At 38.9% G+C, this 19571-nt stretch overlaps 1 protein-coding gene across 1 annotated transcript; it reads left to right on the top strand.

Annotated features, from left to right (window-relative positions):
• The first annotated feature begins 7524 nt into the window (after window positions 1-7524).
• prokr1b (prokineticin receptor 1b) lies at window positions 7525-18651 on the top strand. Its single transcript, XM_048206127.1, has 3 exons — window positions 7525-7701; window positions 8986-9543; window positions 17269-18651. Exons 2-3 carry the CDS (start codon window positions 9074-9076, stop codon window positions 17984-17986), a joined length of 1188 nt encoding a protein of 395 aa, XP_048062084.1. The 5' UTR covers window positions 7525-7701; window positions 8986-9073; the 3' UTR covers window positions 17987-18651.
• Window positions 18652-19571: the final 920 nt, after the last annotated feature.

The raw sequence follows: 19571 nt of genomic DNA, 5'->3' as shown, positions 1-19571 counted from the left end.
AAGACTGAGCTTCTCGTCTTCCCTGTCAATCTGACTCTAAATCACGATTTCAGCATCCAGCTAGGTACATCCTCAATTACTCCATCAAATTCGGCCAGAAATCTTGGAGTAATCCTTGATGACCAACTGTCCTTCAAAGACCATATTGCAAAGACAGCTCAGTCATGCAGATTTGCACTATTCAACATCAGGAAAATCAGGCCCTTTCTAACAGAACATGCAACACAACTTCTCGTCCAGGCTCTGGCCATTTCTAGGCTTGATTACTGCAATGCTCTTCTGGCTGGACTGCCATCATGCACAATCAAACCTCTACAAATGATTCAGAACACTGCAGCACGTCTCGTCTTTAACGAGCCCAAAAGAGCCCACGTCACGCCTCTCTTCATCTCTCTACACTGGCTACCACATGCTGCTCGCATCAAATTCAAGGCGTTGACGCTCGCTTACAGATCTACCACAGGCTCAGCACCCTCCTACTTCCACTCACTCTTACGAGTCTACACTCCTACCAGAAGCCTACGGTCTTCAAAGGAGCAAAGGCTTGTGGTACCGTCACAGAGAGGCTCGAAATCACTCTCCAGGACATTCTCATTCACTGTCCCTTGCTGGTGGAATGATCTTCCTGCCTTCATCCGGAATGCTGAATCCCTGGCAACATCCAAAAGACATCTGAAAACTCATCTCTTTCATGAGCACTTAACCTCATCTTAGAAAGAAAAAAAAAATCCTTTCACTTCCTCTCTATTGTAGCTTATGATACTCTGAGCACTGCCTATAACTTTTATTGTGAGCACTTCTTGTCTATTTGCCTCATCATGACGACTCGCTTGTTGTATTCCTCACTTGTAAGTCGCTTTGGATAAAAGCGTCTGCCAAATGAATAAATGTAAATGTGAATGTAAATTGGCGGACAAAGACAAAGCTTTTTGCGACCTGTTGTCGAAAAAGAACTGTTGAATTTGGGGTGTTGAACAAGCCAAGGCATTTCAAGCTCTGAAAGACGTACTGCCGTCCCCTCCTGTTCTAGCCATCTATGACTCAAACAGAGACTGTAAAGTGTCAGCCAATGCTTCGTCCTACGGACCGGGGTCCGTCCTTATGCAGAGGTGGCCTGAAGGTTGGAAGCCGATAGCTTATGCATCAAGATCTCTTACTCAGACCGAGCAGAGATACGCACAAGTGGAAGAAGAGTCCTTGGGTCTCAAATGGGCATGTGAAAGATTCAAGGATTTTCTCATTGGCAAGCATTTTGAATTGGAAACCGACCACAAGCCGCTACTGAGTCTCTTGGGATCACAAGCTCTGGATCCTCTTCTTCCTTGTATCCAGAGGTTCAAAATGTGACTAATGCGTTACTCCTACTCCATCATTCGTGTGCCAGGAAAGAGTTTGTGGGTGGCTGACACCCCGCCATGTGCTCCAGTGAATCAGTGTGAGCTACAAGAAGAAGAGAGAGAGTTTTGGGAAGACACTAACATATATGTACACTCTATCATGGGAAATTTGCCAGCAAGCACAACGTACCTGGGACAGCTGAGAAAAGAGTGACAAACATATGTTCCAGTGTGATGAAACCATGTGTTGAAGGGTCGTCAGAGCACAGCAAGAGTGACCCAATACTGAAACGTTACTTGGCAGAACGTGCTCTCCCAACTGTGCAGGATGACCTGTTGCTGAGAGGCATGAGGCTGGTCATTCCAGCCGCCATGAGAAACAGCGTCCTTAGCAAGTTGCACGAGGGGCACTTAGGACTTGTGAAATGCAGAGAGCGAGCAAGACAATTGGTATGGTGGCCAGGGTTAAGTCATCAGCTGAAGGAAGTGGTGCTCAACTGCAGAACATGCCTCAAGGAGAGACAAAACCCAAAAGAACCTCTCATGCCCACTCAGCTCCCTGACAGGCCTTGGCAAAGGCCAGGGGCAGATTTATTCATGCTGGGAACTAAAACGTATCTGCTGGTTGTTGATTACTCTTCTAGGTATGTGGAGATTCCCCAGTTATCACCCACCAGGCCCACTGACGTCATTGTCCACATGAAGTCCATATTCGCACGTCATGGAGTTCCAGAGACTCTGATAACAGATAATGGGCCACAATTCTCTGGGCGCTTGTTTGAATCCTTTGCTGATTCATATGGATTTATGCATGTTACTAGCAGCCCAAAGTTTCCCCAGAGCAATGGAGAGGCTGAACGTGCAGTCAAGACCGTAAAGGCTATTCTCAAGAAAGCCAGTGACCCTAACCTTGCTCTCTTAGCATATCGAGCTACCCCCTTGCAGAATGGGTACAGCCCAGCTCAGCTTCTTATGGGCAGAAGGCTGCGAACAGCTGTGCCCATACTCTCATCATTGCTTGACCCAGCACTCCCCGATCCTGTTGCAGTTTTCTCAAAAGATAAGGAAAGAAAAAGTGCAGATGCGGATCATTTTAATAAACATCACAGAGATAGAAAACTCAGCACACTACAGCCAGGAGAACAAGTCTGGGTGTCTGATGCTAAAGAATCAGGAACAATTGTGGCCAGTCACTTTGCTCCACAGTCCTACATTGTGGATACGCAGCAAGGGACTGTGAGACGTAACTGTCACCATCTGGTTCCTATGCAAGCAGTAACTAAGGATGAAAACAGCGATAAACAAGATCAGTCCTTGGATACATTCACTGAGCCACACCCTGTCTCTCAGGAATCAGAGAAGCATGACTTTCCTGATTTGGTGTCTACACCTACAACTAAGTGTGGGAGATGGATCGTGAAACCTGTAAGGTTAAACCTGTAAACAAATTGTTTTACTATTGCACTATTGTTACGAATGCACTACCATTGTACACTGCGTTCCAAATTATTATGCAATTGACATATCAGTAAGATTTCAGTAAAATAAACATTCAGATTTTAGTTTTTCTAAGAAAATGTTTGTTTGTTTATTTATCCATGTCTTTTTAGATAACTGGTATCAATCTCAGACAAAATAATTTGCCAGATCTATGGAAACCCTACTTAGAGGTTGTTCCACATTATTAAGCAAGTCACAGTTCTCATGCAATGTGGGGAGGAAGAAAGATCTTTCTGAAGATGAAAAGCATGAAATGGTGCAATTTTGTGCAAAAGGCATGAAAACAACTAATATTGTGTGAAACTGAATGGAGATTATCAAATTATCATAAGATTTGTGAGTGATTTAGAGCACAGCAGAACTCGGTCAGATAAAGGCTTATTAATTAAAGTTCCTATCAAAAAAAAAATTTGTATTAAAAGGGCAGCTATAAAAAAAGCCAATGTTGAGCAGCAAACAGGTATTTGAAGCTGCTGGTGTCTCTGGAGTCTTGAGAGCCTCACCATGCAGGCTGGCAGTTGTGTGTAAAGATGCATTTTAGACACCACTAACCAAACCTAACAATGAGAAACATTTACAGTGGGTGTAGAAATACATTTTCAAACAATTTTATTGCTGTCGTGTTTTTTTGCAGCATGGGATAGTGCATAGTGCATTGTACAAATAGTGCATTGTACTATGCAATATCCTCCTTTTTATACCATAGCTGAAAATGGCCAGTTATGAGCTCCACATATCTTGCAAAAAGTAATTTTAATACCCTCCATCTCACTTCCCAGTATTACAGCCCAAATCATCACCCACCAGCTCCTTGCTGATGTCGCAGTCTTGTTGGAACGTGGTGGTCATTCACCAACCATCCAGAAATCCATCCATTTAGACCATCCATTGTAGTACGGCATTAGTCAGTGAATAAAACTATTTAAAAATGAGTCTTCATGTATTTCTAAACCCACTGTAAATGTTTCTCTTTGTGAGGTTTGGTTTGGAGTAGCTGAAATGCATTTTTATGCACAACTGCCAGCCAGCATGGAGAGCTTCTTGAGACTCCAGAGGCACCAGCAGCTTCAAATACCTGTTTGCTGCTCAACACTGGCTTTTTTATAGCTTCCCTTTTAATGCAATACATTTTTTTGACAGGAACTTTCCTCAATAAGCCTTTATCTGACCGAGTTCTGATGTGCTCTAAATCACTCACAAATCTTATGATAATTTGATAATCTCCATTCAGTTTCACACAATATTAGTTGTTTTCATGCCTTTTGCACAACATTGCACCATTTCATGCTTTTCATCTTCAGAAAGATCTTTCTTCCTCCCCACATTGCATGAGAACTGTGACTTGCTTAATAATGTGGAACAACCTCTAAGTAGGGTTTCCATAGATCTGGCAAATTATTTTGTCTGAGATTGATACCAGTTATCTAAAAAGACATGGATAAATAAACGAACAAACATTTTCTTAGAAAAACTAAAATCTGAACGTTTATTGTACAGAAATCTTACTGATTTGTCTCTTGCATAATAATTTGGAACGCAGTGTATGTACATATTTGAAAGGGAAAAAAAACTGAGAAATTGTTCAAAATGCAAAGACAAACGTTGTAATTGCCTGTTTCATTTAAGAATTAGATAGGAGCAGACCTTCCACCAAAATGTTACGGTTGTGTGTAGTAGAGAGGGCACAGACATGGACTTCAACATAAAATGGGGTTTAATCACCAAAGCAAAGCTACAACACAACATAAGATAAACAACAGCACCGACAAAGAGTGAAGGCAAGTGAGACCATAAAAAGGGAGAGATGACGAGGTGATCCAGGTGTGGGGAATCCGTGATGATGGTAAGCTGATAGGGAAGTGCGTGCAGGTGTGAGACAGGGAGGATGATGGGAGTTGGAGTCCAGAACGGAAGGGAACTGTGACATTACCTCCCTAGATGGAACAACCGGGGAGGGGGGGTGGACGCTCTGGAGACCTAACCATGAGTGAGGGGAGTGCAGGCAGATGTGGAGGTCTCCAGGGTGGATCCGGAGCCTTGGGCAGCCATGGCGGAGCTGGCTCTTGGAAGGCTGGAGCGGACTCGTGGGCAGCTGGAGTGGACTCGTGGGCAACTGGAGCGGACTCGTGGGCAACTGGAGCTGGCTCGTGGGCAACTGAAGCTGGCTGAAGGCTTGGGCTGCTCGTCGGCAGGCTTAACTGGAGGCTTGGGCTGCTCGCCTGCACACTTAACTGGAGGCTCTGGTGAGGCAGCAACCATTCTTTTCGGCCCTCTGGACCTTGTGGTGGACTTCTTCTTGGGCGGCTTGGGCTTAGGGTCTGGCAGAACCACAGGGGAATACCCACTGGAGAAGTAGGTGGTGGAAATCGGCGGCTGGTGAACTGGCCAGGCCGCCCGTGTTTCTGAGAGGACTGGACAAGGTGAATACGATTTCTTTTGAACCTCTTCAATTTCGAACTCGGAACCATTTAGAAAGAGAATCAGATTAATAAATTCAACTAGGGAAAAGAGACATTCAGGTTCAATATACTGAATCGTATCCTCGTCCAGACCCCTCAGAAAACAGGTGTTAAGAATAACATCTGGCCAGCTCACCTTGCAAGAAAGCTCAGCAAATTCCTCCACATACTTCTCCAGCGGGCGGCCGTCCTGTTTAGAAGTCCAGAGGCGGTCTTTCGCTGAGAGCCTGCGCTGGTGGTTCTTTGGAGGCACAGGAACCAGGAAAACGCCCATACTTTAAATTGTTGAAGTCCTTACTGTATAGGTCAGTGCTTCTGTTACAGTTGTGTGTAGTAGAGAGAGCACAGACACGGACTTCAACATAAAACGGGGTTTAATCACCAAAGCAAAGCTACAACACAACATAAGATAAACAATAGCACCGACAAAGAGTGAAGGCAAGCGAGACCATAAAAAGGGAGAGATGACGAGGTGATCCAGGTGTGGGGAATCCGTGATGACGCCGCTTCTGCTTCTTCCTGTCAAGCGTATGTGAAGTAAAGCACTGCTGTTTATCATATTAGATACATTTGAGTGTGTTAAAATGATATTATAACATTGCTCGACAGTTGCTATGAGACACTTGTTGCACACTGCTGTAAGATCAATATTAGTCATGGTAAAACATGGTACTCGTGGTTAGTGATGGGGAGTCAACTCCAAAAGAGTCAATTCCTCGACTCTGAATAGCCCCAGAGTCGGGGTCGACTCCAGCACAGGAATCGACTCTTGGTGTCGACTCTGCTGCTGTGTCCGGAATCGCTCACTTGTTTACTGATTCTCGAATCCATAGCCTAGCTTATATTATTGCAATAAATATAGATTTGATTTTCCATAGTTAACCGTGTTCATTAAACTAACCATACATAAAAATAATAAACACATTAATAAGTGTACATTATTGTATGCATTTTTTATGTATAGTATTAATTTTAGCATCTTTAACTCTAATGTCCAAGCACTTTTAAGACAATGATCATGTGCGTTTAGCGCCATCCCCCGATCATTATAATGAGATGAATTCATTAAAGAATCCCTGCTTTCTCGTTTATTTAATTCTGACATAATATTTGACCACAGATGTTTTTCGTGACTTTTCTCTCGGTAAAATTAGGTATCGGCAATTAGCAATGTTGATATGCTACTCATCAAGTCATCTCTAAATTGGACTAATTTAGACAGTCTCGCTAAACGTGTGTTGTTTTAATAAGGGGATTTTAAGGCTTCGCGTCGGGAAAAAATAAATTAAGTGTGTAAGGACTGCCATCTCAGCTTATTTATGACCGTTTTGATGTACAGTAAATGGAGTCGAGACAGTGGGAGTCGGGAGTCGGAGTCGACTCCAAAAAACCTGGAATTGAACACCCCTACTCGTGGTAAATCAAGAAAGATCAGATTCAAACAGTAAGAATGATTGATAACAATGATTAGTTTTCTGACTATAAATGTATCCAAACAGTTGTTCCCTTGTCTAATAAAACAAATATTAAAGTGTCTTTGGTGTTTTCATGGTTTCTACAAAATAAAACCGTAAATCGAGGGTAACACGGGTATGATGTCATTGATAGGCGATGCACAGACACGGCCTGTGTACAATGTAGAAATTACTTACTTCTCTGGATTTAAACAAATTCAAAAATCTTACATATTGTGCCTTTAAATACATAAAGTATATTTGTGTAATTTAACATTTAATTAGTGCAGGTTTGCGTAATATTCTGAGTTTGCATTTCACTGTTTTTATTCATATTGAGGAATACTGAATCTGTTTTCGTGCAAGTGAGATGAGTAAATGCATGTTCACATGTTCACATTTAATGTAGATCTTCAGTATCCATCATATTCAACTCAGATATTCTGTTGTAAAATTAAAAGAAATGCATTACTTTACTAGTTACTTGAAAAAGTAATCTGATTACGTATAACTCACGTTACTTTTAATGCGTTACCTCCCACACTGACCACCAGCAGTTCCTAGTCTAGCCTAATTAAAAATCAGGGAACAAACAAATAAACTAATTAATTTTAATAAATAAAAACTACAATTTTATATTTTACTATATATTAGATATATTCTGTAGGCTATTAATATATGTGTGTGTCAATATTGACTGATGTACTGATGTATGTTGCCGTGACACTTTTTCAAAACAGCGCGTCACACCGGCACAATGAATCCGCTCTTGGGGATTGAAGACGTCAATGATCAGACTTTCACATTTGCCACGAGAGGGAGAGAGAAGATGCTCATCTGTGTGAAGGACTCGAGCGGAGCTGCACTCATGATCGCGCGCAGTGCACAGATGAGGCAGGCAACATCACGCACGAGCGACGATGACACACATCTCTCAACTCTTACAAGTCGGTAAGTTTATACACAACATGAGATGAGAAACAGGATCATATTTATATTAAACATATTATAAAACATGAGGTGACAGCCCAAATAATGGATAAAAGTGGTAAACACTTACTGAACGTTTGAAATATCTGTCATTATTGATGTCTGTTATTGTTATTCTACTTTGTGAACTTTTTTACAGCCTTGTATAATGTAATTAAGTAAACGGCCAGCAGACAAACAATAGTTGTAAGCACAGTTGCATTGCATTATGATATCTCTTCATGCTTATAATAAATCAGTCATGATAAAATAGTACAGTTGCAATAATGTATATTGCATTATTCTATTTATTATTTATATGCTATGAGATTATAATGTATTATGAGTGATTACAGTTGTATAATGAAATATATAAAGCTTTACATTATGTATCATAAGGCATCATGAATACCCTTTTAATGCATTGTTAATACATGTTTTCATAGAAGCAGAATCTTTTTTAAATAGAATAGAAAACTTAAACTTAAATGCTTTTGCTTAGCAAAGACGCATCATTCTTTTACTGCTTTGTTGCCTAAGAGGTCTTAAGGCTGTAAGAGGTTTGTATGCTTTTCAATAGCATCTATTCATGTTTCTCTCAAAGTGAACATTTTCACATCCGTCCACTTTTTTCATCACTTTGCTGTAAAGTAATTGTACAGACACACTGCAGCATGCACATTATTTAACAGCAGGAGAGAGTATTGCAGTACTGGAGCTGTATTTATCCACAGGACCCCTTTAACATGAACATTTGTTCATTATTTAAAAGAACAGTTTATCTAAAAATGAACACTCTGTCATTATTCACACAATTGTTCCAATGACTTTTCTTTCTTTCTTTGAACACAAAAGGCAATATTTTTAATAATAGTATGGTTGATCTTCAGTGAAAGGGAAATTAACCTTTCAATTAACTAAAGCACTATAAAACATTCTTAAAAGCTAATTTTAATTGCAAGTCTTCTGAAATCGAAGTTCAATGTATTCACTGTTAAATTTCCACAGTGAGGAATTTACTCGAGAACCGCTGTGCGTCAAATGGTTTTGTGATTTGTTCTTGAATCAAACATCACTTCTTCTCTGATGAACACATGAAAGAGATCTAGGGCAGATGCAAGGATTTTCATGATTTTAATGTTACTCTTTAAACTCAGATAGAGGTAATATTGTTTACCACAGTGTTTGGTTAACTGTGTTTATGTTTTGTGTTTCATGTGCGGCTGCTTTCTCCTACTGAAAATGAAATCTGAAACATTTCAAAAGACAAGAACAAGACTGCTAGAAAAACGTTACAACAAGAGAAACCCAACAGAAATCACTAGAGCTCACTCGCTCCTCTCATTTTCCTGCCATGGAGGACGCAAACATCTCTCACGTGGCAGCCGTGTACGTGAACCCTCACAGTCAAGTGCCCGTTCTTGACGTCCATGACACTTACATGGACTTCTACGACATGGACTATGGCGTTCCTGCAGATGAGATGCCAGACACCACGCAGGGACTGGCCTACTTCGTGGCCACCATTGTCATCGGAGCGGTCCTGGTCTGTATCATGTTGGTGTGCGGCTTCGGCAACTTTGTGTTTATAGCCACTCTGGCCCGATACAAAAAACTCAGGAACCTCACCAACCTGCTGATCGCTAACCTGGCCATCTCCGACTTCATTGTGGCCGTGGTCTGCTGCCCTTTCTTAGTGGATTACTACGTAGTCAAACAGCTCTCCTGGGACCACGGGAAAGTGTTGTGTGCCTCTGTCAACTACCTCAGGACTGTGTCTCTGTATGTGTCTACCAATGCCTTACTGGCCATCGCTGTTGACAGGTTGGTGTGATTTAGATATCGTCTCTCACTCCTGCTGCAGTACATCAAGCCCGGGGCTGTATACTTCTTGCCTTTCAGATTCATGCATTATGTATTGATGCTCCTAAAAAAAACTACAAAAAAACACTTTAAGTACTGCTCATATGGAAAACTCTGAGAAAATATTTCATATTCTGCAACAAAAGCTTTCCAGTTGTTCAGTAGGATTTAATAATTTGTCATGCATTATACTGTATTGAGAACAAAGTGAAAACCTGTTCACTGTCTTAGCTAGAGAGCTGTATTTAAAAGGCAATAATATAAAGGCAATAATGTCCCACACTCTAAAAAATAAAACATTAGTGCAACAAAAAAAAATATGTTAACGTTTTCCACTAGAATTTTTAACTTAAGCCAATTGGGAGAATTACATTAATTCAAAGCAATATTTTGAGTTGATCCAACATAATGTTTTAAGTAAGGTGAAGGCGTTTTTTTGCCAGAATAAAAACACATTTCTAAGTAACATGAACTTAATAATTGTCATCATGAATGTAACTATTTAAGTTGATCCAACATAATGTTTCAAGTAAGGTGAAAACGCTTTTTGGACAAAATAAAACGCATTTCTAAGTAACTAACTTACCAAGCACCGCTTGTCACCATGATGGTAAATCTCCAAAAACCCACATTAACAGAAACTCTTCTAAATTAGCATAACAAAACATTAATTACTGCTAAATGTCCCTTACAATTAATCTTGTGCAAAAAACATTATATAACACTTAATTTTAGCATTTACTCTCCCTTTCAAGTGCCATGGGCAAAGCATGATGGGAAATATAAATCCCAGCCCAGTTTCACTTAACTTAAGTTCGTCTAAATTAAAAGAAGCGTTCATACAACTCAAAACAATGAAACACGTTTACTCGTCATCAGATTGTATTTTACATTAACAGAACTTAAAATTAAATACATTTTTGATTAACTGAAAATGTTAAACTATGACAAGTCATGATAGTATATCGAATCAATAGGCATAATTTGTGTGTCATCCAAGCTCAATAAAATAACAATTACAAGTAAAAAGTCTAACAGCATTTCAGAACTTGATTTTTTATTTCACAACAATATATATATATATTTAAGTAATGACTAAAGGTCCCCTGAATTTGTTTTTAGAGCAGCCTCATAATCATAATAAACAATATCTGGCAATTAAAATAAATCATTAGCCAAACCCTAAGCTGTTTAAGGCAGATTTTGAAGAATCATTATATAAGACTTCATAAGTATAAAACTTCAAAAGCAGCATAAAAAGCTTTGTGTGATAAAATAGTACACCTATTTTAGTACTATTCACTGTAAACCGGTAATCAGTTTCATTTTTTTTTAGTTATGATGTTCCCAATTTTAAGTAAGCAGGACTATCAAGTTTTGAGTTTGTAGCATGTTAATTGCTCCTAACTTGAAGTACTGAGTTAGCTAACTCATACATTTGCAATTAACATAAAATATTTAGTTAATTCACTTTTTATTTTGAGTTCTTGCAAATCAAATGAGTTATTTACCTCACTGTAAACCCTAATAAGTTGTCAGAACTCAAAAATGTTGAATGAGAATTTTTTGAGTTAAAAAACTCAAAGTTTAAGGTTTTTTTTTTTTTTTTGTACTCATACATTTTTATTGTTCTTTAATTTATACATTTAACTTAAAATCATCAGGTTATATCAACGTAAATATTTTGCTAGCTATAACATACTAATTCAGAAAACGCCTACTTGCTAATTTGCTAACATGTTAACAATAGCATGGTATAACACTTACTGAATGAGTACAGCAACTTAAAACATGTAACTTAAAACATGGTAATACCCATTTTGGTTGTCTACCTACTGTACCTGCTCAAACCAAGCCGCATACACCACATCATGATGTAAAATCTCCAAAAACACACATTAACAGAAACTCTTCTAAATTAGCATTAAAAAATCACTACTAAATCTCCCTTACCATTAATCTCGTACAAAAAAATATTCTATAACACATCATTTTAACATTTACTCTCCCTTTCGAGTGCCATGGGCAAAGCATGATAGGAAACAGAAATCCCAGCCCAGTTTCCTGTTAAACTTAAGTTAGTCTAAATGAAAAGAAATGAGTTCATACAACTCAAAACAATGAAACAGTTCAGTTTACTTGAAATATGTCAGTGCTGTGAACTCAAAAGAAAAAGAAAGGTCTTAATACTCATAACAGTTATTTTAACTCAACTAATTTGTTTAATTTAAGTTTTTCCTACTCAAACCAATTGAGTGTTAGGGTTAGTGCAGTCTTCTGATGTCGTACAATAGCTTTGTGTGCTAAAGAGACGGAAATTGAAGCTGTTATTCACTCATAATCTTCTCTAACATAATGTACTGTACATGTTTGGAACAACCTAAACATGAGTAAATAGTGATGTAAATTTCATTTGTAGATGAATTTTCTATGAAGCCTGTATTTAAATATATTCTGAAGGCATTATAATGTATACATAATACATTATAAAAACCTTAATATTCACAATAACAGTTATAACACACATTGAACACATTATATCATTTTAAATTACAGTGGATTATAGTTCCCATAATGTATTATAAGTTTCACATCTTGACATTGATTAAGATTTGCAGAGTATATTACTAGATCTTACTATAAGGTGGCAAATACAAAGTCTTCATGTAAACATCAAAAAGGAATTATGTATGTATTATAATGCCTTAAGAATACCTTTATAATGCATTTTGAATAAAGGCCTTAATAGAAAGTATGTTTACCAGCTTCAAACACATCTCATCCGTTCAGAATATTGAGTCTGAACCCTGTTTTATTCAATAAAATCTCACAGTACATTTAAAAAATGTGGAGACAGCGCTAATGGTGACATATGGGAGAATATTTCTGTTAAAATGTGAGTGAATCCTTCAGGCAAGAAATTGTTTAAAATGCTGTCTCTATGTGGGTATTATTTAACATTCTTTTCCAGTGAATGTATAAAAGACAGCTTGATGAAACAACAATTATGTCTTTACATAAGCTCCCTCCTAACAGCTCGAAATGGAATAAAGCAGGCGGAAACATTGACAATATTAATGATCAGTTTTGTCCTATATCAGAGAGTGTCAATTTAGCTAAAAGAAGAGAATCAAGAGTACATTTCGGTTCCTGTACTATGTCTACAGCAGTTATAAATAGCTTTTGAAGTTTCCCTAACACTTCATGTAAAGACGTCATTTTACACAGTTTAATTCTGACAGGACTGAGTTTGTTTGAGCCTCATCACAGTGTTTTTTTAAATTCTGATAAAGGCCACATGAAAACCACTCGTGATTAAATTTGTCTTGATGTTTGACTTGTCTGTAATGACAGAACATTCAAATTCAATTATGGATGGCTTACAAGTTTCTGATCTACTGGTAAAAATCTTGAAATAACACAAATAGAACACGCTGTACTAGATGAGCATTTCCTGAAGGAAGCAACAGAGCAACAGAAGTGTGTTAAAGTTGGCTAGAAAGGGAAGTTGAGCTCGTCTTTTCTTCTCTATTGTGACATATATCCAAGTGAAACGGCTTCTGGAACAAGAACAAATGTAGGGCGGGGCTTGATTTTGTCAGTGAGGAATTGATTGGATGGTTGTGGTTTGCTATTGGTGGATCTCATGTGAGTGACAGGTTGCTCCACCCTCAGAGAAGAGAAGAGATGTCACTGCAGGATGGATGGGAAGTTATTCTGATTCAAGATTATAAGGAACATGAATTTAAAAAATAATGATGTGCACAGATAAATCATTTATTATAAATACTCTAATATTAATACATATGTGTTAGATAGCTTTAGGTTTTCACACAAGGCTCAACTCAGTCACTGTGCAGAGTAAAATTGTTAAAATGATGTTTTCCAGAAAGACGAGACCATTCATAATTCAGTATGAAAAAGGATAGTTCACTCAAAAATGAAAATTCTGTCCACAAGCAAACATACTTTACTGGTATCACTGACATTTACTGACATTGGTGAAGCCATAATTATGCAAATTCATAGAAAAAGGAGTCAGAGCTGCTTGATGATTCAATTCAAACATCCACATGATCTTGTTTCTAAATGACGGCGATTCATCTCTCTGTCTATTAAACCTTCTGATCACAGCGAACATTCAGATGTGCGTTCTGATCCAGAGAGAGCAGTTGTCATGTTTAGATATGAAACAGCTTCACGAACAGTCTTTTCAACCACACAGTATCATTATTTCTGTCTTATAATAATTCACATTATCACAGAAGTACTTGTGCGCAAATTTGGAATAAAACATTTGTGAATAAAGCACCAGTGAGTCATCCAGTGAGTTGAAGAGAACAAAATCGTCATTTCCTGATAAACTGGTGTTAAATATTGGTAAGAAAAATGGAAGTGGCTGTAGTAGAAGCCACTGTATATAATAATTTTCACATACAGTGGGTACGGAAAGTATTTAGATCCCCTTAAATTTGTCACTCTTTGTTTTATTGCAGCCATTTGCTAAAATCATTTAAGTTCATTTTTTTTCCTCATTAATGTACACACAGCACCCCATATTGACAGAAAAACACAGAATTGTTGACATTTTTGCAGATTTATTAAAAAAGAAAAACTGAAATATCACATGGTCCTAAGTATTCAGACCCTTTGCTCAGTATTTAGTAGAAGCACCCTTTTGATCTAATACAGCCATGAGTCTTTTTGGGAAAGATGCAACAAGTTTTTCACACCTGGATTTGGGGATCCTCTGCCATTCCTCCTTGCAGATCCTCTCCAGTTCTGTCAGGTTGGATGGTAAACGTTGGTGGACAGCCATTTTTAGGTCTCTCCAGAGATGCTCAATTGGGTTTAAGTCAGGGCTCTGGCTGGGCCATTCAAGAACAGTCACGGAGTTGTTGTGAAGCCACTCCTTCGTTATTTTAGCTGTGTGCTTAGGGTCATTGTCTTGTTGGAAGGTAAACCTTCGGCCCAGTCTGAGGTCCTGAGCACTCTGGAGAAGGTTTTCATCCAGGATATCCCTGTACTTGGCCGCATTAATCTTTCCCTCGATTGCAACCGGTCGTCCTGTCCCTGCAGCTGAAAAACACCCCCACAGCATGATGCTGCCACCACCATGCTTCACTGTTGGGACTGTATTGGACAGGTGATGAGCAGTGCCTGGTTTTCTCCATACATACCGCTTAGAATTAAGGCCAAAAAGTTCTTTCTTTGTCTCATCAGACCAGAGAATCTTATTTCTCACCATCTTGGCAAACTCCATGCGGGCTTTCATGTGTCTTGCACTGAGGAGAGGCTTCCGTCGGGCCACTCTGCCATAAAGCCCCGACTGGTGGAGGGCTGCAGTGATGGGTGACTTTCTACAGCTTTCTCCCATCTCCTGACTGCAACTCTGGAGCTCAGCCATAGTGATTTTTGGGTTCCTCTTTACCTCTCTCACCAAGGCTCTTCTACCTCGATAGCTCAGTTTGGCCGGACGGCCAGCTCTAAGAAGGGTTCTGGTCGTCCCAAACATCTTCCATTTAAGGATTATGGAGGCCACTGTGCTCTTAGGATCCAAAGTGCAGCAGACATTTTTTTGTAACCTTGGCCAGATCTGTGCCTGTCTCTGAGCTCTTCAGGCAGTTCCTTTGACCTCATGATTCTCATTTGCTCTGACATGCACTGTGAGCTGTAAGGTCTTATATAGACAGGTGTGTGGCTTTCCTAATCAAGTCCAATCAGTATAATCAAACACAGCTGGACTCAAATGAAGGTGTAGAACCATCTCAAGGATGATCAGAAGAAATGGACAGCACCTGAGTTAAATATAGGAGTGTCACAGCAAAGGGTCTGAATACTTAGGACCATGTGATATTTCAGTTTTTCTTTTTTAATAAATCTGCAAAAATGTCAACAATTCTGTGTTTTTCTGTCAATATGGGGTACTGTGTATACATTAATGAGGGAAAAAAATGAACTTAAATGATTTTAGCAAATGGCTGCAATATAACAAAGAGTGAAAAATTTAAGGGGATCTGAATACTTTCCGTACCCATTGTATAATTAATTACTTGCGCCTCAGAGCGTGCAGACGAATCGCAATAAACACTGTCACATTCTGTTGCATTCAGATGCCTGGTGTTTGTGAACACAATTGTGTGACGCGCTTCGGGGAGCGAATTATACCGAACCACTTTAACTACAGACTTTGCTCAGGCATTACAGAATGACCAAAAACAGCATTTCAGATGCTGTGCAACGAGATCGGTCCGCTGGTTGGTCCAGTTATGCCATCCCATTGCAAAGTCACGGGTCTTTTTTTGATTTTTAGAATTTATGTGCATCTTGGCGTTTCCATCCAGTGTTTTTTGTATGCGATATCCCAAAATGCACATAAAATAGGTGGATGGAAACATAGCTACTGATGCCTATGTTAGTGATCAAAATAGAGCAAATCACCTTTGTAAAATAAAGATTGTATCAATTACATCGTTACACCAGTAGGTGGCGACAAGTGACTGTTAAATGTATTTGTCCTTGAATCATTCATTCAAGAGATTTGTTCAAAAACACTAATTAATCCAGTAATGAAACAAGTGATGTCTTGATGAGTGAGTCATTGAATAATTCACTCAAACCCAATTTTTTTTAAAGGGGTAGTTGATTATGATTTTGACTTTTTTAACTTTAGTTAGTGTGTAATGCTGTTTGAGCATAAACAACATATGCAAAGTTACGACGCTCAAAGTTCAATGCAAAGAGAGATATTTTGTTTTACAGAAATCGCATTTTAAGGACTACAACAAACGGCTGGTAGGGACTACAATGAGCTTCTTCCCTAAAATTTACATAAACCCGCCCCCACGCAACAAAGGGGGCGGGGCCATGTTGGGCTGCTTTAGAGAAGAGGAAGAGTTGTTGTAGTAGAGTGTCGTTGTCATGCCGTCATTTTACACCGGACTGCTTCACAAACGAGGGTCAGTTCAACACAAAAGATGAACATGACGGCACATGCTAGTGGATGAGTTGAATCAACTCCACAGCAACTACATCAATTTATCCACTAACCATTCAGAAACGTCCAGTTTCATTCTAAAAGTTGTAACTTCTTCCTGAGTCTCTCCATCAGTGTCGACTCCGGTTTGAACAATGTAAGGCTGAAAACTTTCCTCATTTTGGCTGCGTGAGATTCTCCAGCTTTGTTGTTGTTGAGCTGTTAAAGCTCCGCCCTCTTCTGGAAAGGGGGCAGGAGCAGCAGTTCATTTGCATTTAAAGGGACACACACAAAAACAGCGTGTTTTTGCTCACACCCAAATAGGGGCAAATTTGACAAGCTATAATAAATGATCTGTGGGGGATTTTGAGCTGAAACTTCACACACACACTCTGGAGACACCAGAGACTTACATTACATCTTGAAAAAGGGGACCCCTTTAAAAAATAATTAATTCAAATTAAATAGACTACAGCAATAAACATTTTGTAAGAAAAATATGTTATTTTGTTTAGTTGTCTATTCAGAGTCTTGGGAGAATTGTGATCTCTATTTTTAAACAAAATCTTCTTGTGATTCTTGCATGGCACAGCACTATACCAGTGCAGATACCACCAAAAGTGGTTAAACAGGATTGAGGGCGGATAGTGAATAAAATTTTAGTGAATTTTCCCTGTATAACTGACCATGATCATCTTTGTCGTGTTTAGGTATATGGCTATTGTTCATCCCTTGAGGCCCAGAATGAAGCACCAGACTGCATACTGTCTCATAACCGGGGTGTGGATCGTCCCAGTGCTCATTTCCATACCTTCTGCGTACTTCGCGTCTGCGACCAAAGTCCCCAACGGGGCCAACCGCAGCAAAACCTTCTGCGCCCAGATTTGGACGGTAGACCAGCAGCTATACTACCGCTCATATTTCTTGTTCATCTTCGCCGTGGAGTTCGTCGGGCCGGTGATCACCATGGCCCTGTGCTACCTGCGCATCTCCCGTGAACTCTGGTTCAAAAGCGTGCCGGGTTTCCAAACGGAGCAGATCCGCAAACGCCTGCGCTGCCGGAGAAAGACGGTCATGGTGCTCATCGGCATTCTCACGGCGTACATCCTCTGCTGGGCTCCGTACTACGGCTACACCATCCTGCGCGATTTCCACCCGACGCTCATCTCCCGAGAGCGGAACTCCCTGGTGGCTTTCTACATCATCGAGTGCATCGCCATGAGCAACAGTATGATCAACACCTTCTGCTTTGTCAGCGTAAAGAACAACACTGTGAAGTATTTCAAAAGGATCGTTCTTCTGCGCTGGAAATCCACCTACACCTCCAGGAAGACCGTAGAGGAGACAGACGTGAACCCCAACCTCACCGAATGTAAGAAGGGAGCCGAACTGAGTGGTTTTCACGTCACTCATATTACAGATGATTAAAGGGTCCTGATTATACTGGCATTGTTCTGCAGATGAAAGTCTTGTGACTGATGTTATGTTCTAGTGGTTTTAGTAAAAAGAGTTCAGATGTGCCATTTTCATTCTTTGTACGTATAACCAATCATTTCAGTTTTTTGCACAAATTTAGTTTATGAGTAAATTAACTGCTCAGTCCATAAAGCATTCTGAATGACTTAAAGGATTAGTTCACTTTCAAATGAAAATTACCTCAAGCTTTACTCACCCTCAAGCCATCCTAGGTGATTATGACTTTCTTCTGATGAACACAATCTGAGTTATGTTAATAAATATCCTGACGCATCTAAGCTTTATAATGGCAGTGAACGGGATCAATGAGTATGAGCTGAAGAAAGTGCATCCATCCAAAGCAAAACGTACTCTACACAGCTTCTGAAGCGAAGTGATTCGTTTGTCTAGAAGTAAAATATCTAGCTTTTGCCAGAACGCCTTCCATATTCAACATACAAAAAAAACGTAACTTGTCACGTCAGTTAAGCTTTTTCCGTAAGTTGAATAGGACGGTAGCGTAAGCCTTTTAAACTGCAAGAGTTTTACACTTGCTTTGCAAGTTGAATATGGAAGGCTGTCTGGTGGAAGCTACATATTTTACTTCATAACTTGTTAAATATGGATATTTTTCTTACACAAACTCATCATTTCGCTTCAGATGGCCTTTATTAACCCCCCAGAGCCGGAGTATGTTTATGATGATGGATGTGGATGGATGCACTTTCTTGCGCTTCATACTCATGAACCCTGTTCACTGCCATTATAAAGCTTTGATGCATCAGGATATTAATTAATATTTCTCTGATTGTGTTCATCAGAAATAAGAAAGTCATATACAACTAGGATGGCTTGAGGGTGAGTAAAGCTTGGGCTAATTTTCATTTCAAAGTGAACTAATCCTTTAAGTGAATCAAAGAGAATGGTAAAATATAAAACTACTGACATATAGTTATTGATTATAAGTATAGAACAATATATTGTTTGTTTTTTGGTAACATTTTACTTAAAGCATTTATACAGTATACAGTATAATGCATTATGATGCATTGTATGGTCTCATGAATAATTTTAACCACAATTATAATACTTATCCATTCATTGTTACACCTTTAGAAAGTATAATGCATTATTACACATGACAAACAACCAATTTCAGATTCAAGGAATATGCAATTTATATTATAATGCATTTTAACTTTGATTACAACTATTTATGAAAAAAATATAATGCATGCATATAACATACACTATGAATATCTTTATTATGCATTATACATAAAGGCTTTAAGTAAAATGTTAGTTTTTTTATTTTTTATGTTTATAGCTAAATATTTAAATACAAATATATAAGCATGTATAAGGAGACTGGACACCATTCGCAATTCTTCGTGACATTTGCTGGATATGCTGACCTTTTTATTTATCTATGTTGTCATGGTAACAGGTTTTTTTCTGAATTATGGGTGGTGTAGTTATTTACATGAAAATTGTAACTTTTTTTAATCGTCCAAAAGGTTCATATCATGTTATTAAAAATCAATTTCTCTATGGAGAA

This window comes from Megalobrama amblycephala, linkage group LG10, assembly GCF_018812025.1.
Source record: "Megalobrama amblycephala isolate DHTTF-2021 linkage group LG10, ASM1881202v1, whole genome shotgun sequence".
In the NCBI taxonomy this organism is placed as follows: domain Eukaryota; kingdom Metazoa; phylum Chordata; class Actinopteri; order Cypriniformes; family Xenocyprididae; genus Megalobrama; species Megalobrama amblycephala.
The sequence above is the reverse complement of the archived record's forward strand: the minus strand, read 5'-3'. Positions and strand labels throughout refer to the sequence as shown.